This window comes from Rattus norvegicus, chromosome 9, assembly GCF_036323735.1.
Source record: "Rattus norvegicus strain BN/NHsdMcwi chromosome 9, GRCr8, whole genome shotgun sequence".
NCBI classification, from domain to species: domain Eukaryota; kingdom Metazoa; phylum Chordata; class Mammalia; order Rodentia; family Muridae; genus Rattus; species Rattus norvegicus.
In genome coordinates this window covers 52,602,525-52,624,513 of record NC_086027.1, presented here as the reverse complement: position 1 = coordinate 52,624,513, position 21,989 = coordinate 52,602,525, and the positions used below count along the sequence as shown (strand labels likewise).

The window sequence follows — 21,989 nt, the reverse complement described above, 5'->3', positions numbered from 1 at the left end:
AATCAATGGCAACTAACCGTATTCAACAGTATCTCAAGTGGTTCTGCCAAACGCACACTTGAGGAAGGCGCAGTGTGACAAGGTAATCAGGGCATATGTAATGGCTCTGGCTGCAGTAGAAGGCATTTGTTGCTACAATACAGGCGAGAACAGCAACGCTGCTCTAGCTGCAGTAAATGGTATTCGTCACTATAATACTGATGAGAACAATAACATCTTATCGTGCTCCTTATATTCTGATAAGAAAATCAATGTGACCTGTTAAACATCACAGTGCTAGAGACACTGCAAGGAAGCTTCTCAGCCTAGGTACTATAGCTTCCTGTACTGCTTCAGACCTAACAAGTTTATCACAAATAGAACCAATATAACAGCAAGATTCTGCACACTGTGCATCTATATTCCTCAGAGAAATCCAACTCCAGTTTAAAAGCCTATTTTTTAAAGCAATAGGTTATTTTTTATATTAATTTATGATTTCATTGCTTAATTGGCGAAAGCTGTTATTAAAACAACAGACTAATGTTTTCAATTGTGTATCTGTCACTGACACCTCAACAAAAACATTTTATGATACTATATTCCATAAAAAGTTGTTTAAGTTTTAAATGTATTTGCCTAACACATAACATGTTTGGGGGTCCTACTACTTCAGCATTGGCAAAGTAATAAGGAAAACCAATTTCTAAGAAAATATGTAAAGTAACTAATAGTCTCAATGTCCCCTCATTTACCTATATGAAAATTACAGTTATTGTAAACTTTTAACTAGGTAACTGAATGAAGTTATAGGCCATGTCTACCGTAGGTCAACAGTCACCAAAAATAGTTTTAATTTCCCAAACTAATGTTCAAAGTAAACAGTTAAGCAACGAACTAGCAACTCCAAAAAACATAATTCATTTTTAATATAGTATGAAAATGTTTACCTCTCCCTCCATAGATAAACCCTCTTTATTTGACTAAAAAAAATAAAAAATAAAATAAGCTGCACAGAAACTATTCTAAAGCCCACAGAGATAGCAGCTTTGTTCCAAGGCCACAGTAAGTGGACAGCATCTCCTCCCTGCACTTCCAGCACTCTCCGTGGATTCCAGATTAGGTCACCTGGCAGGCACTCTCAGTGGGTTCCAGATTAGGTCACCCGGCAGACCAGGGGTGCTTTTCTACTGCCTCTTCATTGTTGGTCATGTCTTTACAAAACACTTATTCTTTAGATAGAACAGTGACACTGTTGAGTGGTTTTCTTTCTTTCAAAAGACTACTTATGTTCCATGAACATCAAAAGGTAATTAACATGGACATGTTGGCTCATGCCTATAATCTACCACTGGGGAGGCTGAGGCATATGGATCAGAAGTTCAAAGCCTGGAGATTCCTCAGAAAATTGGACATAGCACTACCTGAGGACCCAGCTATACCACTCCTGGGTATATATCCAAAAGATACCCCAACATATAACAAGGACACGTGCTCCACCATGTTCATAGCAGCCTTATTTATAATAGCCAGAAGCTGGAAAGAACCCAGATGTCCTTCAACAGAGGAATGGATACAGAAAATGTGGTACATCTACACAGTGGAGTACTACTCAGCTATCAAAAACAATGACTTCATGAAATTCATAGGCAAATGGATGGAACTAGAAAATATCATCCTGAGTGAGGTAATCACAAACACACACACACACACACACACACACACACACACACACACACACACACACAAGGTATGTGCTCACTGATAAGTGGATATTAGCCCAAAAGCTCAAGTTATCCAAGATACAATCCACAGACCACATGAAGCTCAAGAAGAATGGCCATTTAGAGGCTGCCCCACCTGGGGATCCAGCCCATATATATACAACCACCAAAACTAGACAATATTGATGAAGCCAAGAAATGCATGCTGGCAGGAGCCTGATATAGCTGTCTCCTGAGAGGATCAGCCAGAGCATGACAAATACAGAGGCGAATGCTAGCAGCAAACCATTGAACTGAGAATCGGGTACCCATTGGAGGAGTTAGAGAAAGGATTAAAGGAGCTGTAGGGGTATGAAACCCCATAAGAACAACAATAGCAACCAACCAGAGCTCCCAGGAACTAAACCACTACCTAAAGAGTACACATGGGCAGACCCATGGTTCCAGCTGCATATGTGGCAGAGGAAGGTCTTGTTGGGCACCAATGGATGGGAAACTGGGAAAGGGAATACATTTGAAATGTAAATAAAAAAAATCCAATAATAAAAAAAGAAGTTCAAAGCCTCAAGCTACATAGAGAAACCTTGTCTCTAAAAACAGGCCCTAAACTCAAAGAGCTATGAACTACTACCAAACTTGAAAATCCACAGCAAAATGCTTACAAACCAAATATATAAATACATAAAATTACACAAACTGATGGACTGGAATTATCTCATGAACACAGATGTTATTTTAGTATCTGAATATTAATTAGCATGATACACTAGGTGGATTAATAGAATAAAAGCCAACATATGGTCACAGAAAAAGTGTTAAGCAATAGTCATCATGTCAACAACCAAAGATTCAATAAACCAGGTATGTAAAGTAACTTGCCGGATGAGACAGAGCAGCTACAAAGTGCTTGGGGCTAGCTTTCCACGTAACTGTAACCTAATGAACACTTTCCCGAAGCTCCCGTGCAAGACAGAAGTGTCTACCTTCACATTCTACTCCATTAGGAAAAAAGTAGACAAGAAAAAGAAATTAAACGGCATTCAGATGGAAAACAAATACAGCTTATGTATTTCCTAAGTTTAACAACAGAAATCCTAGGAAAACTGAACACTCAGTAAATCATCTCCGCAACACTGCAGACTTAAGGTAAGCTTACAAAACAGACATCTTTGTACAAACAAAAATCAATTCTGCATACTAGAAAAATACGAAAGTAAGAAAACAATTCTTCCTTTTCTTTTTTTTTTTTTAAGAAACAATGGCAAAGAAATAAGATTAAGAAGCACCAAGTTCAGACTGTGGAAACTACGAAATGCTACTAAGACATACTAAAAACTTAAAATAACTGACCTATTGTTCTCATAGAACAGAATTGAAACTTTAGGTGGCAACAGTTCCCAACAGCTCTAGGTGGCTTTTTGCAGAAAGCATCAAACTACTTCAAATTTTCATGTAAAGATTCAAGAGGCAGGCAATGACCAGAATTATCTTAGGAGAACGGGAGACAAGAACATCTACATTTTCCTATTTAAAATGTACTACAAAGCTACAACTATCAAAACAGACTTAAACTAGCAGTAGAATAAAAATACTGATAATGAGCTGGGTAGTGATGGTGAACACCTCTATCCTAAGAGAGGCATGCTCTCTATGAGTTCAAGGCCAGACTGGTAGGGTTACACAGAGAAACCCTGTTCTTAAAAACCAAAACAACAGATGAAAGATAGGTAGGTAGATAGGTAGGTAGGTAGATAGATAGATAGAGACAGACAGACAGACACACAGACAGAGATAGATAGGAAGAACAGAGGGTTCAGAAATAAAACCTTCACATGTTTATGTACTTGATATTTGGTAAAAATGACGAAGAATTCAATAGATGAAAATAATTCCTTGTAACAAATGATGTTGGAATAACTAAGTATACACATGTAAAAGAAGGTGCTGGATCTTTTCCTTCAACAACTTAAATGACTTAAATGTAAGAGGTAAAATCATAAAACCTTGAAATCAAAACAGGAGGGCAAATCTTCATAACTTTAGTTTAGCGATGACAGAAGTAAATATCCAAAAGAAGAGAACAGAAGGTTGACACAACAATGTGCACTCATACATACAGCATACATCCTTACGGCTACAATATTCCCAAGAGACAAACAGTCCAAACACCCATAAACTGATGGGTAAGTTTTCCACCCCAACAGTGGAAAATCAGTAACACAGAGGAATGGAAATACTGCTACAAACTGAGCAAATATTGAAGTTTTATTTATATAACAATTCCCAAACAAGCAAATGATAGAAAGTAGACACCTAAGGGTAGGTGATATGACTCAGTGGTTAAGAGCACTTATTGCTCCTGCAGAGGACCTGGTTTCAGTTGGTGGCTTACTTGGTGTGGTATCTATGATATCCTCTTCTGATACACACACACACACACACACACACACACACACACACACACACACACACACAGAGCCATTTTATATGAGATCATGGTGCCAGTTGGGATTTAGAATCAGTCCTCCATGGTAACTGTACTCAGTCACATGTTGAATAATGTTTCAGTCAATGGCCAAGACCATATATGAAGGTGGTCCCATCAATTATATTAGCTAATAAACCATAATCTTTCAGTTTCCGTAAAAACATTCATTGCAAAAATGACAAAATTATCTAATGATAAATTTCTCAGACTACATTCACATCACTCAGAAAAAATTACAAAGAATACATAAGTAAAAATGTTCTTCTTCCCTGCCCCTAGAAATGTGCAGGTGTGACTGCTGTGTCACATATGAGTCAGAGGTGGCAGAGAAGGGAGAGAGGCTATGTCTATACTAAGTGTTCTGACACAGTGTTCTGGCCTAACATTCCCTGGGAGAGCTGGCCCCATCACTTGCCTGCTGCAGAGTGACACGAGTGAGGGAGAGATCACCGCCACATGCCCCTTGCTACCAATGGCAGGCAGGAGAACTACCCTGAGGTCATTAGAGCAGGAGACCTGGCCCTGGCCCAGCACTCAGGAGGCAAGTCCTACACCTCATCTGGGCAGCACAGTAGTGCTGGCCCTGGATGTGGGCATTGTAGGTGAGCCAGGTCCCAAGGGTGTAACTGGGAGAGCCAGCCCTGTCTCTTATCTGCTGGGGGTAGCATGGATGAGGGGGAAATACCCTTGTCCCTTGCCATACAAAGCAGGCAGAAGAGCTGGATCTGGAGTCACAAGGATGGGAAAACTGGCCCTGTATCTTGCCTGGGCAGCAGAGCAGAGCTGGCCCTGGTTGAGGGTTGGCGTGGGTGTTGTTAGTGACCTGGCCCTGAGGGCAGGACAGTGGACGAGCTAATGGGTTGATCAGCTCAGATACCTCTCAGGCCCAGGTTCAGGGCTTTGAATTGGCCCACCCTGACATCTACTCCATCGATGAACTACTGGAGTGCATGAAGGGGTTGGTCCTTCAGATCCAAAGATCTGACACAGGGCAACAACAGGATGTCCAAGAGGTGTCCCAGTGAAATTCACTAGAGCAGAAGCCAGAGGCCCCACACCATACCAAAACAAGTCATGGCAATGAACATCTGCAAGCAAGGAGGAGTAGAAAAGGGGTATAGTGTGGGGTACACCACGACACACTACAGCTTCCACAACGAGACTGCTTCCCCCTGTTGGGGAGGAGGCTGCAAGGGAGAAGAGCACGTACAAGTGAAGGGAGAAAGGAGTGGGACCGGGGTGCCGGGTAGGAAATTCACAAAGAACCAATGCAAAGTTTTAAAAAATGTTATTCTTCGGTTAAAATATATAACAATGTTAGACTTTGCTTTTTAAAAAAAGATCTAGCTGTAGAGTTGCTAAATTCTCCTGCTTTCTTCTTCGAGGTGTCTAGCAAAGCTAAAAGTACTCCCTCCTAGCCGTCCCCACACTGCATGGCCAGCTAGGGTCACCAAGCCTGATCAGTGTAGTTTTCACCCCTCATCAAAGAAGCTTCTCTTTGCATCAGATGAAGACCATTACAGAGATCTGCAACTGGTTAAAATGTATAAAGTAAGTGGCCATGGTAAACACAACCCCAACTGATATAATCCCAACAATTCATTGCTAACAAGATTGGCTAACAACACTGCCAGTCCATATGCCAACGTAATTAGGGAAAATTTCACAAGGCCCATCCCTATAGGCAATAGGTGGCTGCTGGGAGTAGCAGGTAGAGGAGGAAAATGGACAAGACAGACAGACACATCAGTTTCTCCCAGGGACAAGCCCCTAATAGGTTATTCAATCCCAAGTACTATGGTCAGCCCTAAACACAAGTACATAAAAGCAACATTAAACCAACTCAGTAGGGTGCGTGTGTGTGTGTGTATGTGTAAAACAGTAAAGAAGTCATGAATTTGAAAGGGAGGAGACATTCAGGAGTTGGAAGGGAAGAGGAAAGGGTAGAAATGATTTTAATAAAAGTACTCATGTAAAAAAAAAAAAAATATCCCGGGCTAGAGAAATGGCTCAGTGGTTAAGAGCACCCGTTGCTCTTGCAGAGTCCCCAAGTTCAGCCTAGCCACCCACATGGTGGCTCACAACCACATGCAACTCCAGTTCTAAGGGATCTGATGCCTTTTTCTAACTTCTATGAGCAGCAATTGTGCCTTGGTAAACATACATACACACAGGCAAAATGCTCAGATATAGAACACATCCCTCATTCAGAAAATTCAAAGATATATTCAATAGGCACATTGGCAAAGACTTACTGATGGGATTTCCTTGACTCTATTTCTATTGGCACATGTAATCATCTAAACCACAGGACAAAGTAGCATTCCTAAATACTATACCAGTAATTACAGAGGCTTCTACGGCTGTGAACCAAAATCAAGAAAACTCATTTCTGGATAAAACTTAACAGTTTGTGAGGCTTCAAATAGAGTGGCATATCTCTTTGAAATTATGGTTCTGAGTATTAAGCTTTTATTTTTCCTCCAGCCAAAGGGAAGAGCATGGAGAAGGCAGAAAATAAAAACAAAAAGGGAATAAGCCAAAGTAAATTAATCAAAGCAGAATTAATTTTAAAAATTACTCAAATAACGTGAAGATTCGGAAAGGAAGAAAAAAAAAAAAGATATGCTTCCAACTTGTTACAGTAGAGGTGTCTTCCCTCATTCTGATAACCTGATGTAAACTCTGCAGAGCTGAGGGGTTTATACAGTGTGCCTAGAACAGCAGCCCTGAAGAATCACTTCCCCATGCAGTTAACTGTACTCACGTCAATGTCCTCTTCGGTAAAGGTTTCTGGGTCTTCTCCCATCATGTTGGCCAAGTGCCTCTTCCCTAGGTTGAATTCTTCAATCTGCTTTCTAATAAAATCCTCTGTATACGATTCCTGTCTTGAGGCTTGGGCATTTTTCTTTGTTGTTACAACTGTGGTATGTATTAGCTTTAAAAGCTAAGGGACATAAATGAAAAGAAAAGAAAGTATTTAAAATTAAACAGTGAATTAACAGGCTACTGTCGCTAAATAAAACAAAGTATGATTTGTCACCCTTAGTTGACAGGTGTTCAGAAAGAAAGAAAAGAGGTCTAGTACCCAGCCAAGGTGCTACAACTAACACCTGCTCAAACTCTTACAAGAGCATTCATCCAGTAGCACCTCACCGTGTCTGAGTCAAAAGACCTGCAGCAGTATGCCGTGCCTCTTGACTGCAAGCACCACATCTGGTCCTGTCCAGTGGTGACAGTGACCTTCATACTGGATACATAAGCAATGAGGAGAAAATCACCACTCCAAGTGAACAGACGTACAAAGCTGGTAGCACGCCTTTAACCAGCACTCAGAGGGCAGAGGTGCTCAAGGGGCGGGGTGTGTCCCTAAGTAAAGACCAACCTGGTCCACAGAATAAGTTTTCCAGACTTGATACACCACCAGGGATACATAAGCAGATCTCTCAAAATATAAACAAACAGGCAAACTCATGGATTAAGAAGACAAGAGGGTTGAGGATGGTACTGTGGCCTGGGGCACTCCCTTGTTTGAAGGAGAAACACAAACATACAGCTTAGAACTTTATTCATATTCTCTCTCTCTCTCTCTCTCTCTCTCTCACTCTCTCTCACTCTCTCTCTCTCTCTCTCTCTCCTCTCTCTCCTATCATACACATATAAAAACGAATATAATGAAGAAAATGACCCTATATTGACTCAATGTTAGGATTTCTGGTAAACCTGGCTCAACATGCTCTCTGAGCAAATGAAGGCTTTCTGCCTTTCCTTTTCCCTGTCCTTCCTGAGGCAGCAGTAAACACACACTTGCTATTGTTGGTCCTACACCGCAAGGAAATTCCTTCCTCCCAAGGCAGTAGCACTTCACTGTCAATCAACAGTGCTAAATCTTAAAAAGACAGGCCTTTCTAGTCTTCTCCTAAGATCTGAACTGCACCATCTTGTCTCTACCCCAGCAACTTTAAACACGGCTAATAATACTCAGACATCAAAGTCATAATCTCAGTAATGCTCTTACTTCCTGTCTCATACACATTAAAAGTGTCCCTCACACACGCAGGCCCACCTACATGTCTCTCGTTCCTTTCTGAGAATCCTAAATTCAGAACAGTCTATAATTTGCCACTACAGTTGCAACAGAAGTGAAAGAAAAAGTAGAAAATATCACAATACCCAATTAACAGTAAAACTTACATTCTGAATAGCCTCTGAATTAATTGCGTGAAAACTATTTTAACCCACTCTTTAATGGGAAAGAAACAGCAATTTAAAATTCCATAAAACCTTAGTTTATTTTTGCTTAGGAAAGCAGAGCTTCACCTTTGAAAACTATAATTACTCAACAATTATATTCTCATACAGTCTTTGCATGGTGTTACTATTAATGAGTGAAAACAAGACCCAGGAGCTCAGGTCCCAGCAGGTTCTCCTGTCTGGCTTTGTCTTTCCTGGTTTCAGTTACCTGAGGATGAGAGAATGAATGTGACACACCTACTCCCCAATGTAGAGAGACATACCCAGCTAACTTAAATACTGCCACCTACACCTGCTGTATTTTGTTGTTAGTTATGCTTGTTAAGCTCTTAGTGTGTCTAATTCACAGGGTAAACCTCGTCGTAGATATGTAATGGGAAAAGCACAGCATATGTAGAGCTGGGCACTGGCTGTGGTTTTCAGCATGAAGTGAGCTTAATGCCTCCCCTGTGGGAAGAGAGGCTGACAGAGCCAACCTGTTTTAGAGACAGAGCCTACTTAATTCCCTTGTACACATTTCTCCAATGTAGGAATTTTATCATATAATAATATTTTATATATCCTTTTAGCTGGTTGTTTTTACAACTCTAGGTCTATTTTCAACCATGAAGAATCTTACTATGTAGGCAATAAAAAATACTTTTCTGCTTCAAAAATCTAGGCAAAAGCATGAATTTGGGGGGCAAAAGCAATACAACAGATTACTATTTCAACTGTCTCAATAAGAAGATTTGCACACAATACAAACAGATTTAGGCCATGGTGAGGGTAGTGTACTCAAATGCAGCTGACTGAACCCGAGGTTTAAAGCAACCCAGAAGAGTCTCTTCAGAGCACCACCACTATACAGCAGTCATCCACACACATCAGCTCTGAGCCTCGGGTGAACTGGAGTCCATGCTCTGCAGTAAGGGATTCTAGAGGAAAGGCATAATCGGGGTGTGAAGTTACAGTCTAAATGCAAGAACACTGAGGTTGAGATGCCCAATGAACATCCCAGAAGGAGATGTTCTGTGGATGTGCACAGGATAGAGGTATGTGTCTGCTAAAATCTACCTGAAGTTGGCCATGACAACACACAACATATTGCTATATGCCAAGTCAGAGGTAAGCCTGCTGTCTCAAACAAACAAACAAACTAACTAACAAACAAATTGGGTTGGAAAGATGATTCAATGGTTAAGAGACCTTGTTGCTCTTCCAGAGTGTTGAAGGCTATGCTGATCCTACACTTTCTCTAAGGCTCTGATGTATGGAGGGCGAAGCTCCTTCTTTAAAACCAGGAATATGCTCCGCAGTCAGTAATAGCCTGGGGCCAGGGCCTTAGAGAAGTTGAGATCCTGAAATCTTAACTTTTCCTACCCTACGGGACTACTGGTCATCAGTCTGAAGTTCTCATTCATCTAGTGCAAAACTGTTCAATTAGCTGTTCACTGACTTTTGACCCAACGTCAGCTTTCTGCTGATTCTGTCCCATTTTTTCTCTGCAAAATAGTAAGAAGCTGTTCTTCTTAATAAGTTTGCTGGGCATAAGACATTGCTTATGCAGAATCTCCTGATCCCACACTTTTCTATCCCCTTCTCTTTTGATCTCCTGGTTCTCTTTCAGAACTCTATACTGAAGAATGGCCTGCTGGACCTAACCCCCACACCAAGCAGCACACGGCTCCCTATAACTCTGGCTCCAGAGGACCTGACGCCTTCTCTGGCCTGCTCAGGCACCCACATACATGGCATACACTCAGAGACACATAAAAATATTTTTAAAAAAGTCAAAACTGCTTGACAAATGATGCTTACAACTTGGGAGTATAGGAAATAGCAGACATGAATTAGCTATTCTACTCTACTATGCTAAAACAAACAATCAAACAAAAAGCCTACAGCCAAGGAATCATAGGCAGTAGGGAAACATCATGTCTTATGACTACTATTTTCTTTATGAGGAGGGTGAGATCATCTACTATGATTAAAAGGTGCGATGCACCAAATACTTGCCACTCAGAAGGCAGCAATACACTTTACAGTACAAATGGAGAAACTACCAAAAAAGCATTTCATAATGGTGTGAACCAGAGGTCCGTCCGACTGTGTCTGTAACAATTTCTTAGTTTTCTTTTCTCATCAACTTAGATACTGCAGTGGTGTACTCAATGCAGTAGCTGAAGAGTGCTGCATGCTGGAGCACATGGTGTCCTTTAGCACTAACACCTTTCCCACCTTATGAAGCACTTTACCTTGAATCTGACAGTAGGTTCATAATGCAAACCTGTCAACCTCTTACTTGTGTGTGTGTACACATGTGTATAATCAGAGTTTTTAATACATGAAAATATCCTGTTTACACTGGTTTTAATAGCTGCTATCTTATTATTCATGTTTACATTTAAGTTTTCTGTCCACTTTGGAAATTAATTAATACCCACTAGATTTTCCCAATATTCTGCATTTCAGTCACAGCAACGATCTCTTCTCCATATATAAATTTTCCTGGTCTATTTCTGATCCCTTGGATTTTGCCTTCTGCATAGCTTGTAAACCTTCATTTCCCCAGTCCTTCCCTCTTTCCGTAGTCACTCTTGATTTTTAGCTTTATTGCTGGTCCATCTTCAAACTCCATGCCTCATCAGCTTCCCTCAAGCACAGCCTGTCAGGCCCCAACTTGCAGAGCCCTCCTTCCCCAAACTTATTAGCAACGTCCTTGACAATGTGAAATGGTTGTGGTAAAAATAAGAGATTGGTTGTTTTTTGCGGGGAGGGGGGTTGTTTTGTTTTGTTGTTACCTCTTATGTAGAAAGGAATATTCTAAGCTCTCAGGGGTAACTGAAACCCCACAGAGCTCAAAAATCCTATCTATGATTTCCATATATGCTTAAGTTCTAAGTAGGCACAGAAGACTACAATAGAAATCATAATGTGGACAAGTCTAACTATATACTGTGACAGAAGAAAATCTGTAAATGTGGTCTTGCTATTGAGAGTCAAGACAGATCCGTTGGGAGCACAAAGAATAGAAAGTGCAAGAGAGAAGGCCTGCGGTGGGTGGCTCCACTCTGCTCAGTGAGCATCCGTTTTCAGGCTCAGTGTCTTTCCAAGCCACTGTTCCTTTACTTCTTTGGTTCCTACATTTTAGCATCTTCTGAAGTGAAAAAGAGTTGATTGTTGACTTGAAGGTTTGTTTGCTCACTTGACTTGTTTCTTCGCTTGTCAATCATATTCTCTGGAGTCTGTGACACAAGATGACAGCTTTCCTAATTTTAACATAAGTGCTGCCTAAATATATTTACAAACAGTAGAGTTTTTACTGCTCACTTAAATAGACTCTTGGAGATGTCCCTAATTTGGAACAGTTTTCATAAAAGCTCTTTAGGATCTTTCTTTAAACACATAGAAGTACAGCATCCTGAAATTCATACCGTAAGAACTAGTCCAGTGAATACGTTTCTTCTTAAGGATTATTGAATTATTGCAGCAATGGATTCACATAAATATATATACCAAACAGAGTCCACTACTCGTTGGTACAGTCCATTAAGGTGAGGCCGAATGAAAAACAAAGCAGCTCTTTAGCCAAACACTGAATTCCAGAAGAGAATTTCTTTGCCACCACGAAGCAATCCTAACAGGAACAGCTCTAGTTTCCATAACCAAATACAGAGTGATAATGCCAGAATTTTCATCAGACTTTTGTTCAAGGACTAGTATAGACACAATGTGACAAATCTGTTTCTGTTTAAAGATAATCAGTGGGTCAGACAACTATAATTTCAATGGAGCTGGCTGCCAAAGGGACAGACACATCCTGACAGCTATGATGTCCCAAATTGGCCAGATGCCAGTGTCAGCATTACTTTAATGGTATTATAGCACTACTAGGTGGTTTCTTTTTAGTCTAATTAGATAAAAAGGAAACAAAGAAGACTGTGGTGCTAATCTAATAGAAAAGGCAGAAAAATAATTGGAGAAATTTTTTAAAAGGTAGACTGATTCATATTGAAAAAATTGTGACTGGAAAGAAACTGTATAGGAGGAATTATAGTAACCTTTTTTGAATATATGTATAGTTGTATCAATTAGAAGCTTCTGGATATAGGCAAAAGAAAGCTGTCTGATTTAACTAAGTAAAAGGCACCCATGTTCCTGTAAACAACCCTAATGAAACTCCCTGGTTCATAAAACCAGGGAAAAAAAAGTCAACAAAGTATAAGGACTGCTAGACCAGACAAGGAAGAGACGAGTGGAGGTGGACAAGGAGGAGAGCAGCCAGGATGCTCAATATTCACAGGCAATATGTATGAAGATGTGATAGTGAAACCTAGCTTGCATAATTAATATATACTGAATATACTTTCATGATTTTTAACAGCCTTTTCAAAAATCTGTCTGTGTTGGCTCGTCTGTATATATGCCACATGCCTGCAGGTGTTCATGGCCAGAAAAGGGCACTGCATCTCTGGAACTGAAGTTGTAGGCAGTTGTGCGCCTTTGGCAGGTGTGCTGGGAGCATGTGCTCTTAACCCCTGAGCCATCTCTCCTGACCCAATAAAAAAAAGTTAATTAAAAAGAGACTACACGGGGTTGGGGATTTAGCTCAGTGGTAGAGCGCTTGCCTAGCAAGTGCAAGGCCCTGGGTTCGGTCCCCAGCTCCGAAAAAAAGAAAAAAGAAAAAGAAGAAAAAAAAAAAGAGAGAGAGAGACTACACAATTGCATGTAAAAGCAGACGGGCTGAGGAATTCTCTGGGAAGGAAAAACACAAAGTTCAATGGTCCACAACAGGTTCAATATAATTAGAATTATATTAGTTTATATTAGTGTAGTCTCATTAAGACTAAACGAGATGGAGCTGGAGAGATGGCTCAGCGGTTAAGAGCACTGACTGCTCTTCCAGAGGTCCTGAGTTCAAATCCCAGAGACCATATGGTGGATGACGACCATCTGTAATGGCATCCAATGCCCTCTTCTGGTGTGTCTGAAGACATCTACAGTGTACTCACGTACATTTAAAAAAAAAAACTTAAAAAGAAAAGGACAAAATGAGTCATCAACCATCATCTCTAATGTTCAAGATCTAAAGAGAGGTATTACCTAGGAGTGCTAAGCTGGGTCAGGCCCCAGTTCTTCTGGAACATATTCAAAAACAAATGAACAACAACAACAACAATAAAACCCAAACACTGGATTCCTCTAAAGGTGCTCCTGTGAAGGGGAAATAGCTGGTACTTGCATTTTGCTAGACTGTCAACAAAAAATTCACCACTCATTTTCATTCCATAATCATCTATATTAAGACACTCAGCATATTTACCAACCCAATAAAACATATAGACCATATCTGAATAATGATTAAAACAGTCCAATAACAATCAAAAGTTATGAGTGCAACTGTCAGGGAAGTGTGACTACGGCAAGCACAAGCTCTCAGACTAGCTACAATGGTTGTATGGGAACTATGTTTAAAGGAGAAAAACAGTCGGATTCTGTTAGAGATGGATTATACAGAATGTCTGGATGGACACTAACCACCCCAGGGAGGCAGAGTGGGTGAAAAGTAGAAAAAGAGAAAGACAAGATAGCGGATGTGGATGATGGTGAGTCTATTACCAAGCTTCTTAAAGTAAATTTATAAATGGCTACACAAGGAAAACATCAGTTGTCATGGACAGGTAAGTTTACCTATGACAGCAAGGCATCTTAAAGAGAACAAACAACTTGCAAAAGAGACTATCTTTCCCATTACCAAAAATCTACAGTTAAAAATATACACTCAAGGATTGGGCAGAATATCCGATTAGCATGCACAAGGCACAGAGTTTGATCTATGTACTTTTGGTGTGTGTGTGTGTGTGTACATGTATGTATAATACTGACATTCAAAAATTATCTAAGGAAGATAAATAATTTACAAAACTGAATACAGGTCTGTTAAGATGAAAGTCAACTTTAGAATGCATCATTAAAACCTTTGGCCATTGACTAAAATGTAATTTTTTTTCTAAAGCTGTTACTATTGACCTATATGGAAATATGCTGAATATAGGATGTTATAATAGTTGGGAGTTCATGAAAAATGAACTTATTATGAAACCATAACACAGAAGGTGTTGATACTCCTCCTCTGGCAGACCATCCAAATCAGCAAGGGCATCAAGTTGGGTTGGGTGAAAATTAAGGAACTAGGCACTAAAATAAAAATGCTTACTAGAAAGCAAAAAGTAAAAAGGTATCTCATCAAAATTGTACAGCGATATTTTTCAAAGCAGCAGTGGGTTTACCACTTTTATTTAAAAAGCTATAAATATATAAAAAGGTAAAATAGCATGCCCACTCTATTAAACTATTATCATAGAGGGTTTTTAAACTCATGGGTAATTTTTCCAGAGTACCATGAAAGGGAACTATTAACTGTTCACAACAATGCCAACACTATTTTGTTCACTTCTGACAAGTTTAAAATAAAAAAATAAAACCAAACTCCTTTACTACCTGAAAGAGCAGAGCACACACTGACACTTAACCAAACATCCCACACCTGATGCCACCGCTTACGCATTACACACTAACTACACATCACAAGATTAATGCTGCCTTTCAAGAACTGAGAAAGAACTTAGACCTTGTAAACAGCAGCTCTTTCCTTGTCCTATAAAAAGTGACCTCTGGACTTCGTGCTAATATGGCCAATGTGCTGGCTAGTTTTTGTCAATTTGTCACAAGCTACAGTCATCTGGAAAAAGAGACCCTCGAATGAGGGACAGCCTCCATTAGATTGGCTTGTGGGACATTTTCTTGATTAATGGCTGATGTAGTAAGCTCTGGGCTCCTGTCCTGGCTCCCCTTGATGATGGACTGTAACTTCTAACCTCAACAGACCCTTTCCTACTCCAATTTGCTTTTGGTCATGGGTTTTTAATCACAGCAATACAAAAAAAAAAAAATACAGCTACTTTGTGTGAAGACCCAGGAAGCTGATTGTATATGATAGACCACCACCATCCAGGCACTCTTACCTCCCTCCAATTACCTTCACTACACTCAGATAACTGCACTCTTTATCTCATAAATACTATAAACTCAGACCTCAGGGAGGCAGGGTTCAAACTTGCTTTTCTGTGTTCATTGCTTTGAAAGGTAAACAAATCTTTTCCTCAAAATACATTGTTTCAGGGATTGACATCCTAAGTAGTGGCCACAATGTGGCTGGTTTGGTGACTCCAATCTCTGACTCAGTCCAGCTCTAACCAATTACCTGTTATTGCAAAGCCTACTCTGATTATAAGGCACCCTTTTATATTGTTGTGTAATTATATCTGTCTAAAGCATAATAACTACATAATATTTATAGATAATATATAAATAGCTTATACAAGTACATTCATATACATGGTTGCTGAAGCTTCCACTTTACTATCACATCCCCTAAGGGCCGCCTGTAGACACCTCTGTAACCCTCTATTGACTCTAGACTGAATCAGGTAAATGCATTTCTGTGGTTCTTCTGTATTATTTCTGTCGATCTCTCACATCACATTACAGACTGCTAACACTGTGTGGGTGCATTTATGAGAAGTTTAGTCACTCACGTGTACAACTGCTATCTATAACCATATTTGGGACGCTCAGAGGTTTGTGGTTGTTTTGAGGCATAGTTTGAAATTAGTAAGAATCCATAAATACCGTAAGAACAGCAGAGGAGGAAGCTGGCTAGCAAGGGTCCCAACTGAGAACCAGGAGTCACACCTAAGTAAAGCTTGCTTCTTTTTGCTAGTGGCATTAGTGTTTCTCAAAAATTTTTACTGTCGCCCACAGTTTCTGCTGGTATCACAACCTAGTTTACACTTCCCAGTGTAAACAAAACATGAAAACACTTTATAAAATGCATTTTATTATTCTATTACCTCTACTCCATTCAAGCCGTTTACGACCTTTGAAGAGATTCTCTAATTAATGGGACATGACCCAAATATGAAATGGGGAGGGGAGTTAGTTGGATAGTGTTTTATTTGCTCATACAGTCATTAAATTTTTTTTTTATAAAACAAAGGCCCCAAGAGAAATACAGCTATTAATGTTGTATGCAGAAGTGGATAAGTGATTTTTAATATGAACATTAAGAAACATTAGTATTTCAGACAGGCAATGTACAAAAACAAGCTTTCTAAATGTCTTTGTGTGTTTATACATACATGGGGGAGGGGGGGTTGCTGTTAGAGGAGGTATGTCACTGGGGGCTGGGCTTTAAGGTTTCAAAAACCTGGACCAACCCCAGTCTCTCCCTCCCCCAGGTCCTCCTCCTCAGCTGCCACTGCTACTGCAGCTTGTGGAATGGGGTGTTAGTGCTTAGTTACTACCCGACTGCCATACCTGCCTGTCTCCATGCTCCCCACCATAATGATCATGACCAAACCTCTGAACCTGTAAGCAAAGCAAGCCCCCAGCTAAGTGTTTCCTTTTATAAACCGCCTTGTCTGGGTGTCTTTTCGAAGCAACAGAAATGTAACTAGGACGATGTGTATGCATTCAACGATTAAGGATCTAAAGTAGTTTGAACCCTTGAGAATGCTAAGGATGAATTCTCATGGGTATCTGTCTAACAGAGTTATCTGACTGAACAGAAGTGCTCAGTAAACACTTGGCATATTGGGGTGTGAGTCATTTCCAAAGTGGACAAGGAAATACATATTAGCAAAGACCAGCATTTAGCATGTTTTATTTACATCATAAATAAGCAAATCCTCATGAAGGTAAAAAAAGGAACACTCTATCTTAATGATGAATGAGAACTGTACACAGGCTTTGGGGACAGTGATATGAAATAGCGAATTTAGAATGTTATACATCATTTGTAGCAATAACCTTAGTTACGGAAAGTCTCCCCTCCGGAAATGAAGCACAGAACTAGAGCCAAGGAGTTTACTTGGAGCATTAGCAGAAAGAAAGTAGTGAGCAGTTAGAATGTACTTCAGACATAATAAAGGGCACATGCATTTCCCCTACAGGTTAAAAAAGTAAAAGGGATGTGACCCAGCAAGGCTCATTTTTAAAAATGTGCTTGTTTACACATTATTATAAGAATAAGGAGAAAGACAGAAGGGTAGACACTAGGTTCAGAATGTAAGAGAGGGAGAACCACCTGCCCTATATAAACATTACCAAAAAACATTTTTGTATGCTACAGTTCCTCTCATGTGCAATTATGTGTATCAAAGAGATGTATAGAAGAAATAAAAACGTCCAGCACATTTTCCAATTTTTCAAAACCAAGAAACCAGATGTTTAACAGATCAGTGGACAGATTGGTTTATGTTACAACATCAAATAACAGAAAATGACGGCCAGTCATTTTGCAGAACAGTTCTAAGATGCAGTATTTAATTTCTCTGCAATATCTGGTGCTAGTATTTCTTTACCAACATTTGGTACTCTTTCTATTCAAACTGTTCTGCTTTTCAACCCCCACTGGTTTGACTGCGTGTTCCTGAGAGCTCTCTTTTGGCCTGTTCATGCACTATTCCCTGGGTTTCAGTTAGAACCTATAAGGTAACAGGACTTCAGGGGTTGGGGATTTAGCTCAGCGGTAGAGCGCTTGCCTAGGAAGTACAAGGCCCTGGGTTCGGTCCCCAGCTCCGAAAAAAAGAAAAAAAAAAAAAAAAAAAAAAAAAAGGTAACAGGACTTCAAAGTTAGGTCTCCCCCTGTGTCACAGGCACACACACCGAAGGGTCTACTGTAAATCTCCAGTGGAATATCTCACGGACACCTTAAATGCAATTACAGCCAAAACTAAAGTCGTCTTCTTCTAACGACCCACGTTAAGCGGGTTAAGCAAAGGTTCAAGCTAGAAATCGCAGCTTCACACTGCCCTCCGTATGTCACACGAAAGTTCAGGAAAATTACGAAAACTTAAATTCCACAGCCGCGGGGCACTCGTAAAGTCTCTGTTCACTTTACAGACCGGTTCTGCCCACACCACCTTCCGGGTCGTTCCATAGTTCGGCTCCCCTTCTCCCCGGGACGGTTCACCACACCCTGCTCCATCAGCGGACCCCTTTGCCTCGCCACGCTCAAGGCCCAAGGAGAGGCTGCAGAGGATCCGTCCGCAGCCGATCCCCCGACTCCCACGCGTGACCTCCGACCTCTACCTGAAGGCACTGTCAGCCCTGGAAGGTGGGCCGGCTTCATGTCACCCTACCACACGGACCGCCATCTGCAGCTCCCAGGAACTTACCTGGGACCTGGACCCCGTCTGCCAGCCAACCGCCGGGGCTGTCCAGTACCCGGGCCTCTGGCAGAGGTTAGCCCTAACCGCGTGAGCAAGCCGAAGGGAAAGCCCACGGCCGCAGGACATACAGGGGGCGGCCATGTTGGCCGTAAGAAAGATCCTGACGGGCGGAGAGAGGGGCGGGGCCTAGAGACTACGCAGGCGCAGACCGCCCAGGCCGAAGCGCTTCCCTAGCAATTGCAACTAGGAGGGGTGTCCTGTAGTCCGGCCCCTCGCCGCTGATTGGGTGCGCAGAAGCAGGTTGACTTGCACATGGCTCTCAATTTACAACTAACTGTAGTCTTAGCTGAGTTCGTGGTACTTACACTCAGACAAGCGTTCCGCAGTCCTGTTCTCATTCTATGAATTCCAAGCTGACTTTCTTGCTCGCCTGCCTTCCCAGAAGGACCTTCTACTCCCCTTGAACTTGCCCGTTTTCAAGATCTATGTCAAGACCTTTTTGCTCCAGCAACTAACCACTCTAGATTCCAACCCACTCTTGTGTTGACTCTTAGCTGTCTAACACAGGGTGAAGACAATCGCCTCTCTGTTCAGCTTCACAGTTCTCCCTATGACTTTTCTTCTGAGCCTTAAAACCATTAAGAGTGGCCACAGAGACATGATTGTCTTTGCCTTTCGAAACTTGTACTCCTAAGAGTAATTCCTAGAGTCATCTCTACCAGGTACAAGTTAAGTGATTGAATAAACCACTTTTAAAGGGTTTTCCAAACAGGTTGAAAGGATCATTAGAAATTTAAAACATACACAGAAAAATGAGATCAAAGTGAGCAAGTTAAAAGCTGAGAAGTTAAGAGCACTCGATGTTCTTTCAGAGGACCTGGATTTGGTCCGGAGCACTCATGTAGCAGATCACATCTATCTGTAATTACAGCTCTAGGCAATCTCTGTATTTCATAGAGTCAGTCATGTCTGTGGTGTACAGACATGTATACATGCAAACAAAACATTTATACATATAAACTAGAAATCTGTCTTTTAAGTTACGAAGTAAATGCTGGCATCGCACAGTTGTCACCTCACAAAACAGATCTAGGAAATAGAAATTGCATAGTTTCAGAGGAGAAAAAAAAAACAGAGAAAAACTCCAATGCTTGTAATAAAGGGGGGAAAAAATCACAACTTTTCCCTTTGTTTGTTAACTTTTACATTAGTGCAGATCTTTTCAATCAGTGGCAGAAGTCCAGGATTCGTATTTGGAGACCAAGACACATTTAGAGGTGAGGCAGTGCTGGCTAGGAAAGCAGGTAGGTCAGGTAGGTTAGCTGCAGATCTTTACCTCTCCCTCTGGTTCTCTAAATCCAATCATCTTCTCACTCTTTGACCCTATTTCCAGGGGACTGAACAGAGCCTGGTGAAACACCCTGCTTCTCTCCCCCTGCAGAGCCTCCTCATCACCACCACCCAGCTCATCTTCATTCCTAAATGTTGGCTCTCAGTATCAAGCAACACATTGTACCGGGAACCCCCAGTAGCCACAACTGACAGGATCTCAAAAGCATTCCTACCATGCAATACACAGCCACCACAGGCTCCTATGAACCAGAGACAACAACAGAAACCAAGGAACAGATCACCCACCCAACAAAGGCAAGACCAGATATCAGCACCTAGAATTACGAATATCCCCAAACCCAAATGCCTAGATGCAATCACAAAAACACAGTAAAAACAAGCCAGGACAACGTGTCTCCATTAGATCCCCAGCAATAGGCCCTAAGAATTGAAACATAGTTGAAGACAAAGACTTTACAATAACCTTCATGAATATGATAGAGATATTAATAGAAAATTAATAAACCCCTTAAAGAAATCTGAAAATACAAGCAGTGGAAGGAAACCAAAAAAAAAAAAAAAAAAAAAAAAAAAACAGTCCAAGATTTGTTGAAAGAGAAAATGGGATCCATAAAGAAAGCCTAAACTGAGAGAAATCTAGAAATAAAAATTTAGGAACTCAAGCAGGAACCTCAGAGGCAAACCTCACAAACAAAATAGAAGCAGTGGAAGTAAGAATCTCAGGCCCTGGAGACACCGTAAAGAAGCTGATACCTCAGTCAAGGGAAATATTAAACTAAAAAAAAAATCCTGACACAAAACACCCAGGAAGCCGGGACATTATGAAAAGGCTAAATCTAAAAGTAATAGGAATAGAGGAAGGCAAAGACCCAGGTCAAAGTCACGGAAAGTATTTTCAATGAAATCATAAAAGAAGACTTTTCTAACCTAAAGAAGGAGGTACCTATCGAGGAGCAAGTCACTTACTGAACACCAAATAGATTGGGCCAGAAGAGAAATTTCCCCTTACCACATAATAAATCAAAACACTAAATGTACAGAACAAAAACAGAGTATTAAAAGCTATAAGGGGAAAAAATAACATATAAAGGCAGGCCAATTAGAGTTACACCTGATTTCTCTATGTGGATGTTAAAAGTCAAACAGGCTAGATTTATGTTCTACAAATTCTAGAGAACACAGACGCCATTCCAGACTAGTATACCCAGCAAAACTTTCAATCACAATAAATGAAGAAAATAAGATTAAAAAAATCCAAGCACTATCTATCTACAAATCCAGCCCTATGGAAAATGCTAGGTGGAAAACTACAACGAGAAGAGGTAAACCACACCCAAGAAATAAGAAAACCAAAGAATAATACTACTAGACCAGCAAATCAAAAGAAACACACAAATACACACTATAAAAACAAAACAATACTGCTCATTGATATCTCTCAACATTAATGGTCTCAATTCCTAAAAAAAAAAAAGATACAGACTAATGGAATGGATCTGGAAACAGAATCCATCCTTCTATGCATCTAAGAAACACTAGAAACACTCCTTAACATCAAGAATAAACATCATTTCAGGAAAATGATTGAAGAAAGATATTCCAAGCAAATGGACCTGAAAAGCAAACAGATGTAGTCATTTTAATATCTGACTAAATAAATTTCAAACTAAAACTAATCAGAAGAGATGGGGAAGGACACTACATACTCATCAAAGGAAACATCCAAGAGGACATTTCTATTCTTAACATTTATGCCTCAAACTCAAGGGCACCAAAGTTCATAAACACTATGATAGCTTAAACCACATATTGACTGTCACACACTGATAGTGTGAGACTTAGATACTCAAATCTTAGCAATAGATAAACAGAATGCTTTCGCTCACTGATGTTATAAGTCAAATGGGCCTCACAGATATTTTACCCAAACACAGAAGAATATACTTTCTTCTTAGCATCTCATGGAACTTCCTC

At 40.5% G+C, this 21,989-nt stretch overlaps 1 protein-coding gene and 1 pseudogene across 1 annotated transcript in view; one reads left to right on the top strand and one right to left on the bottom strand.

Annotated features, from left to right (window-relative positions):
• The window catches only part of Mrps9 (mitochondrial ribosomal protein S9), a 58,822-nt gene extending 39,986 nt beyond the window's left edge, over window positions 1-18,836 (bottom strand). The window contains exons 1-2 of the mRNA NM_001100549.1: window positions 18,669-18,836; window positions 6,959-7,138 (exon numbers count right to left, since the gene is read on the bottom strand). Coding sequence (NP_001094019.1) covers window positions 6,959-7,138; window positions 18,669-18,803 — 315 coding nt within the window. The 5' untranslated portion in view covers window positions 18,804-18,836. The remainder of the gene's footprint in view (window positions 1-6,958; window positions 7,139-18,668) is intronic.
• Window positions 4,460-4,578, top strand: LOC120094930 (small nucleolar RNA SNORA17; annotated as a pseudogene).
• Window positions 18,837-21,989: the final 3,153 nt, after the last annotated feature.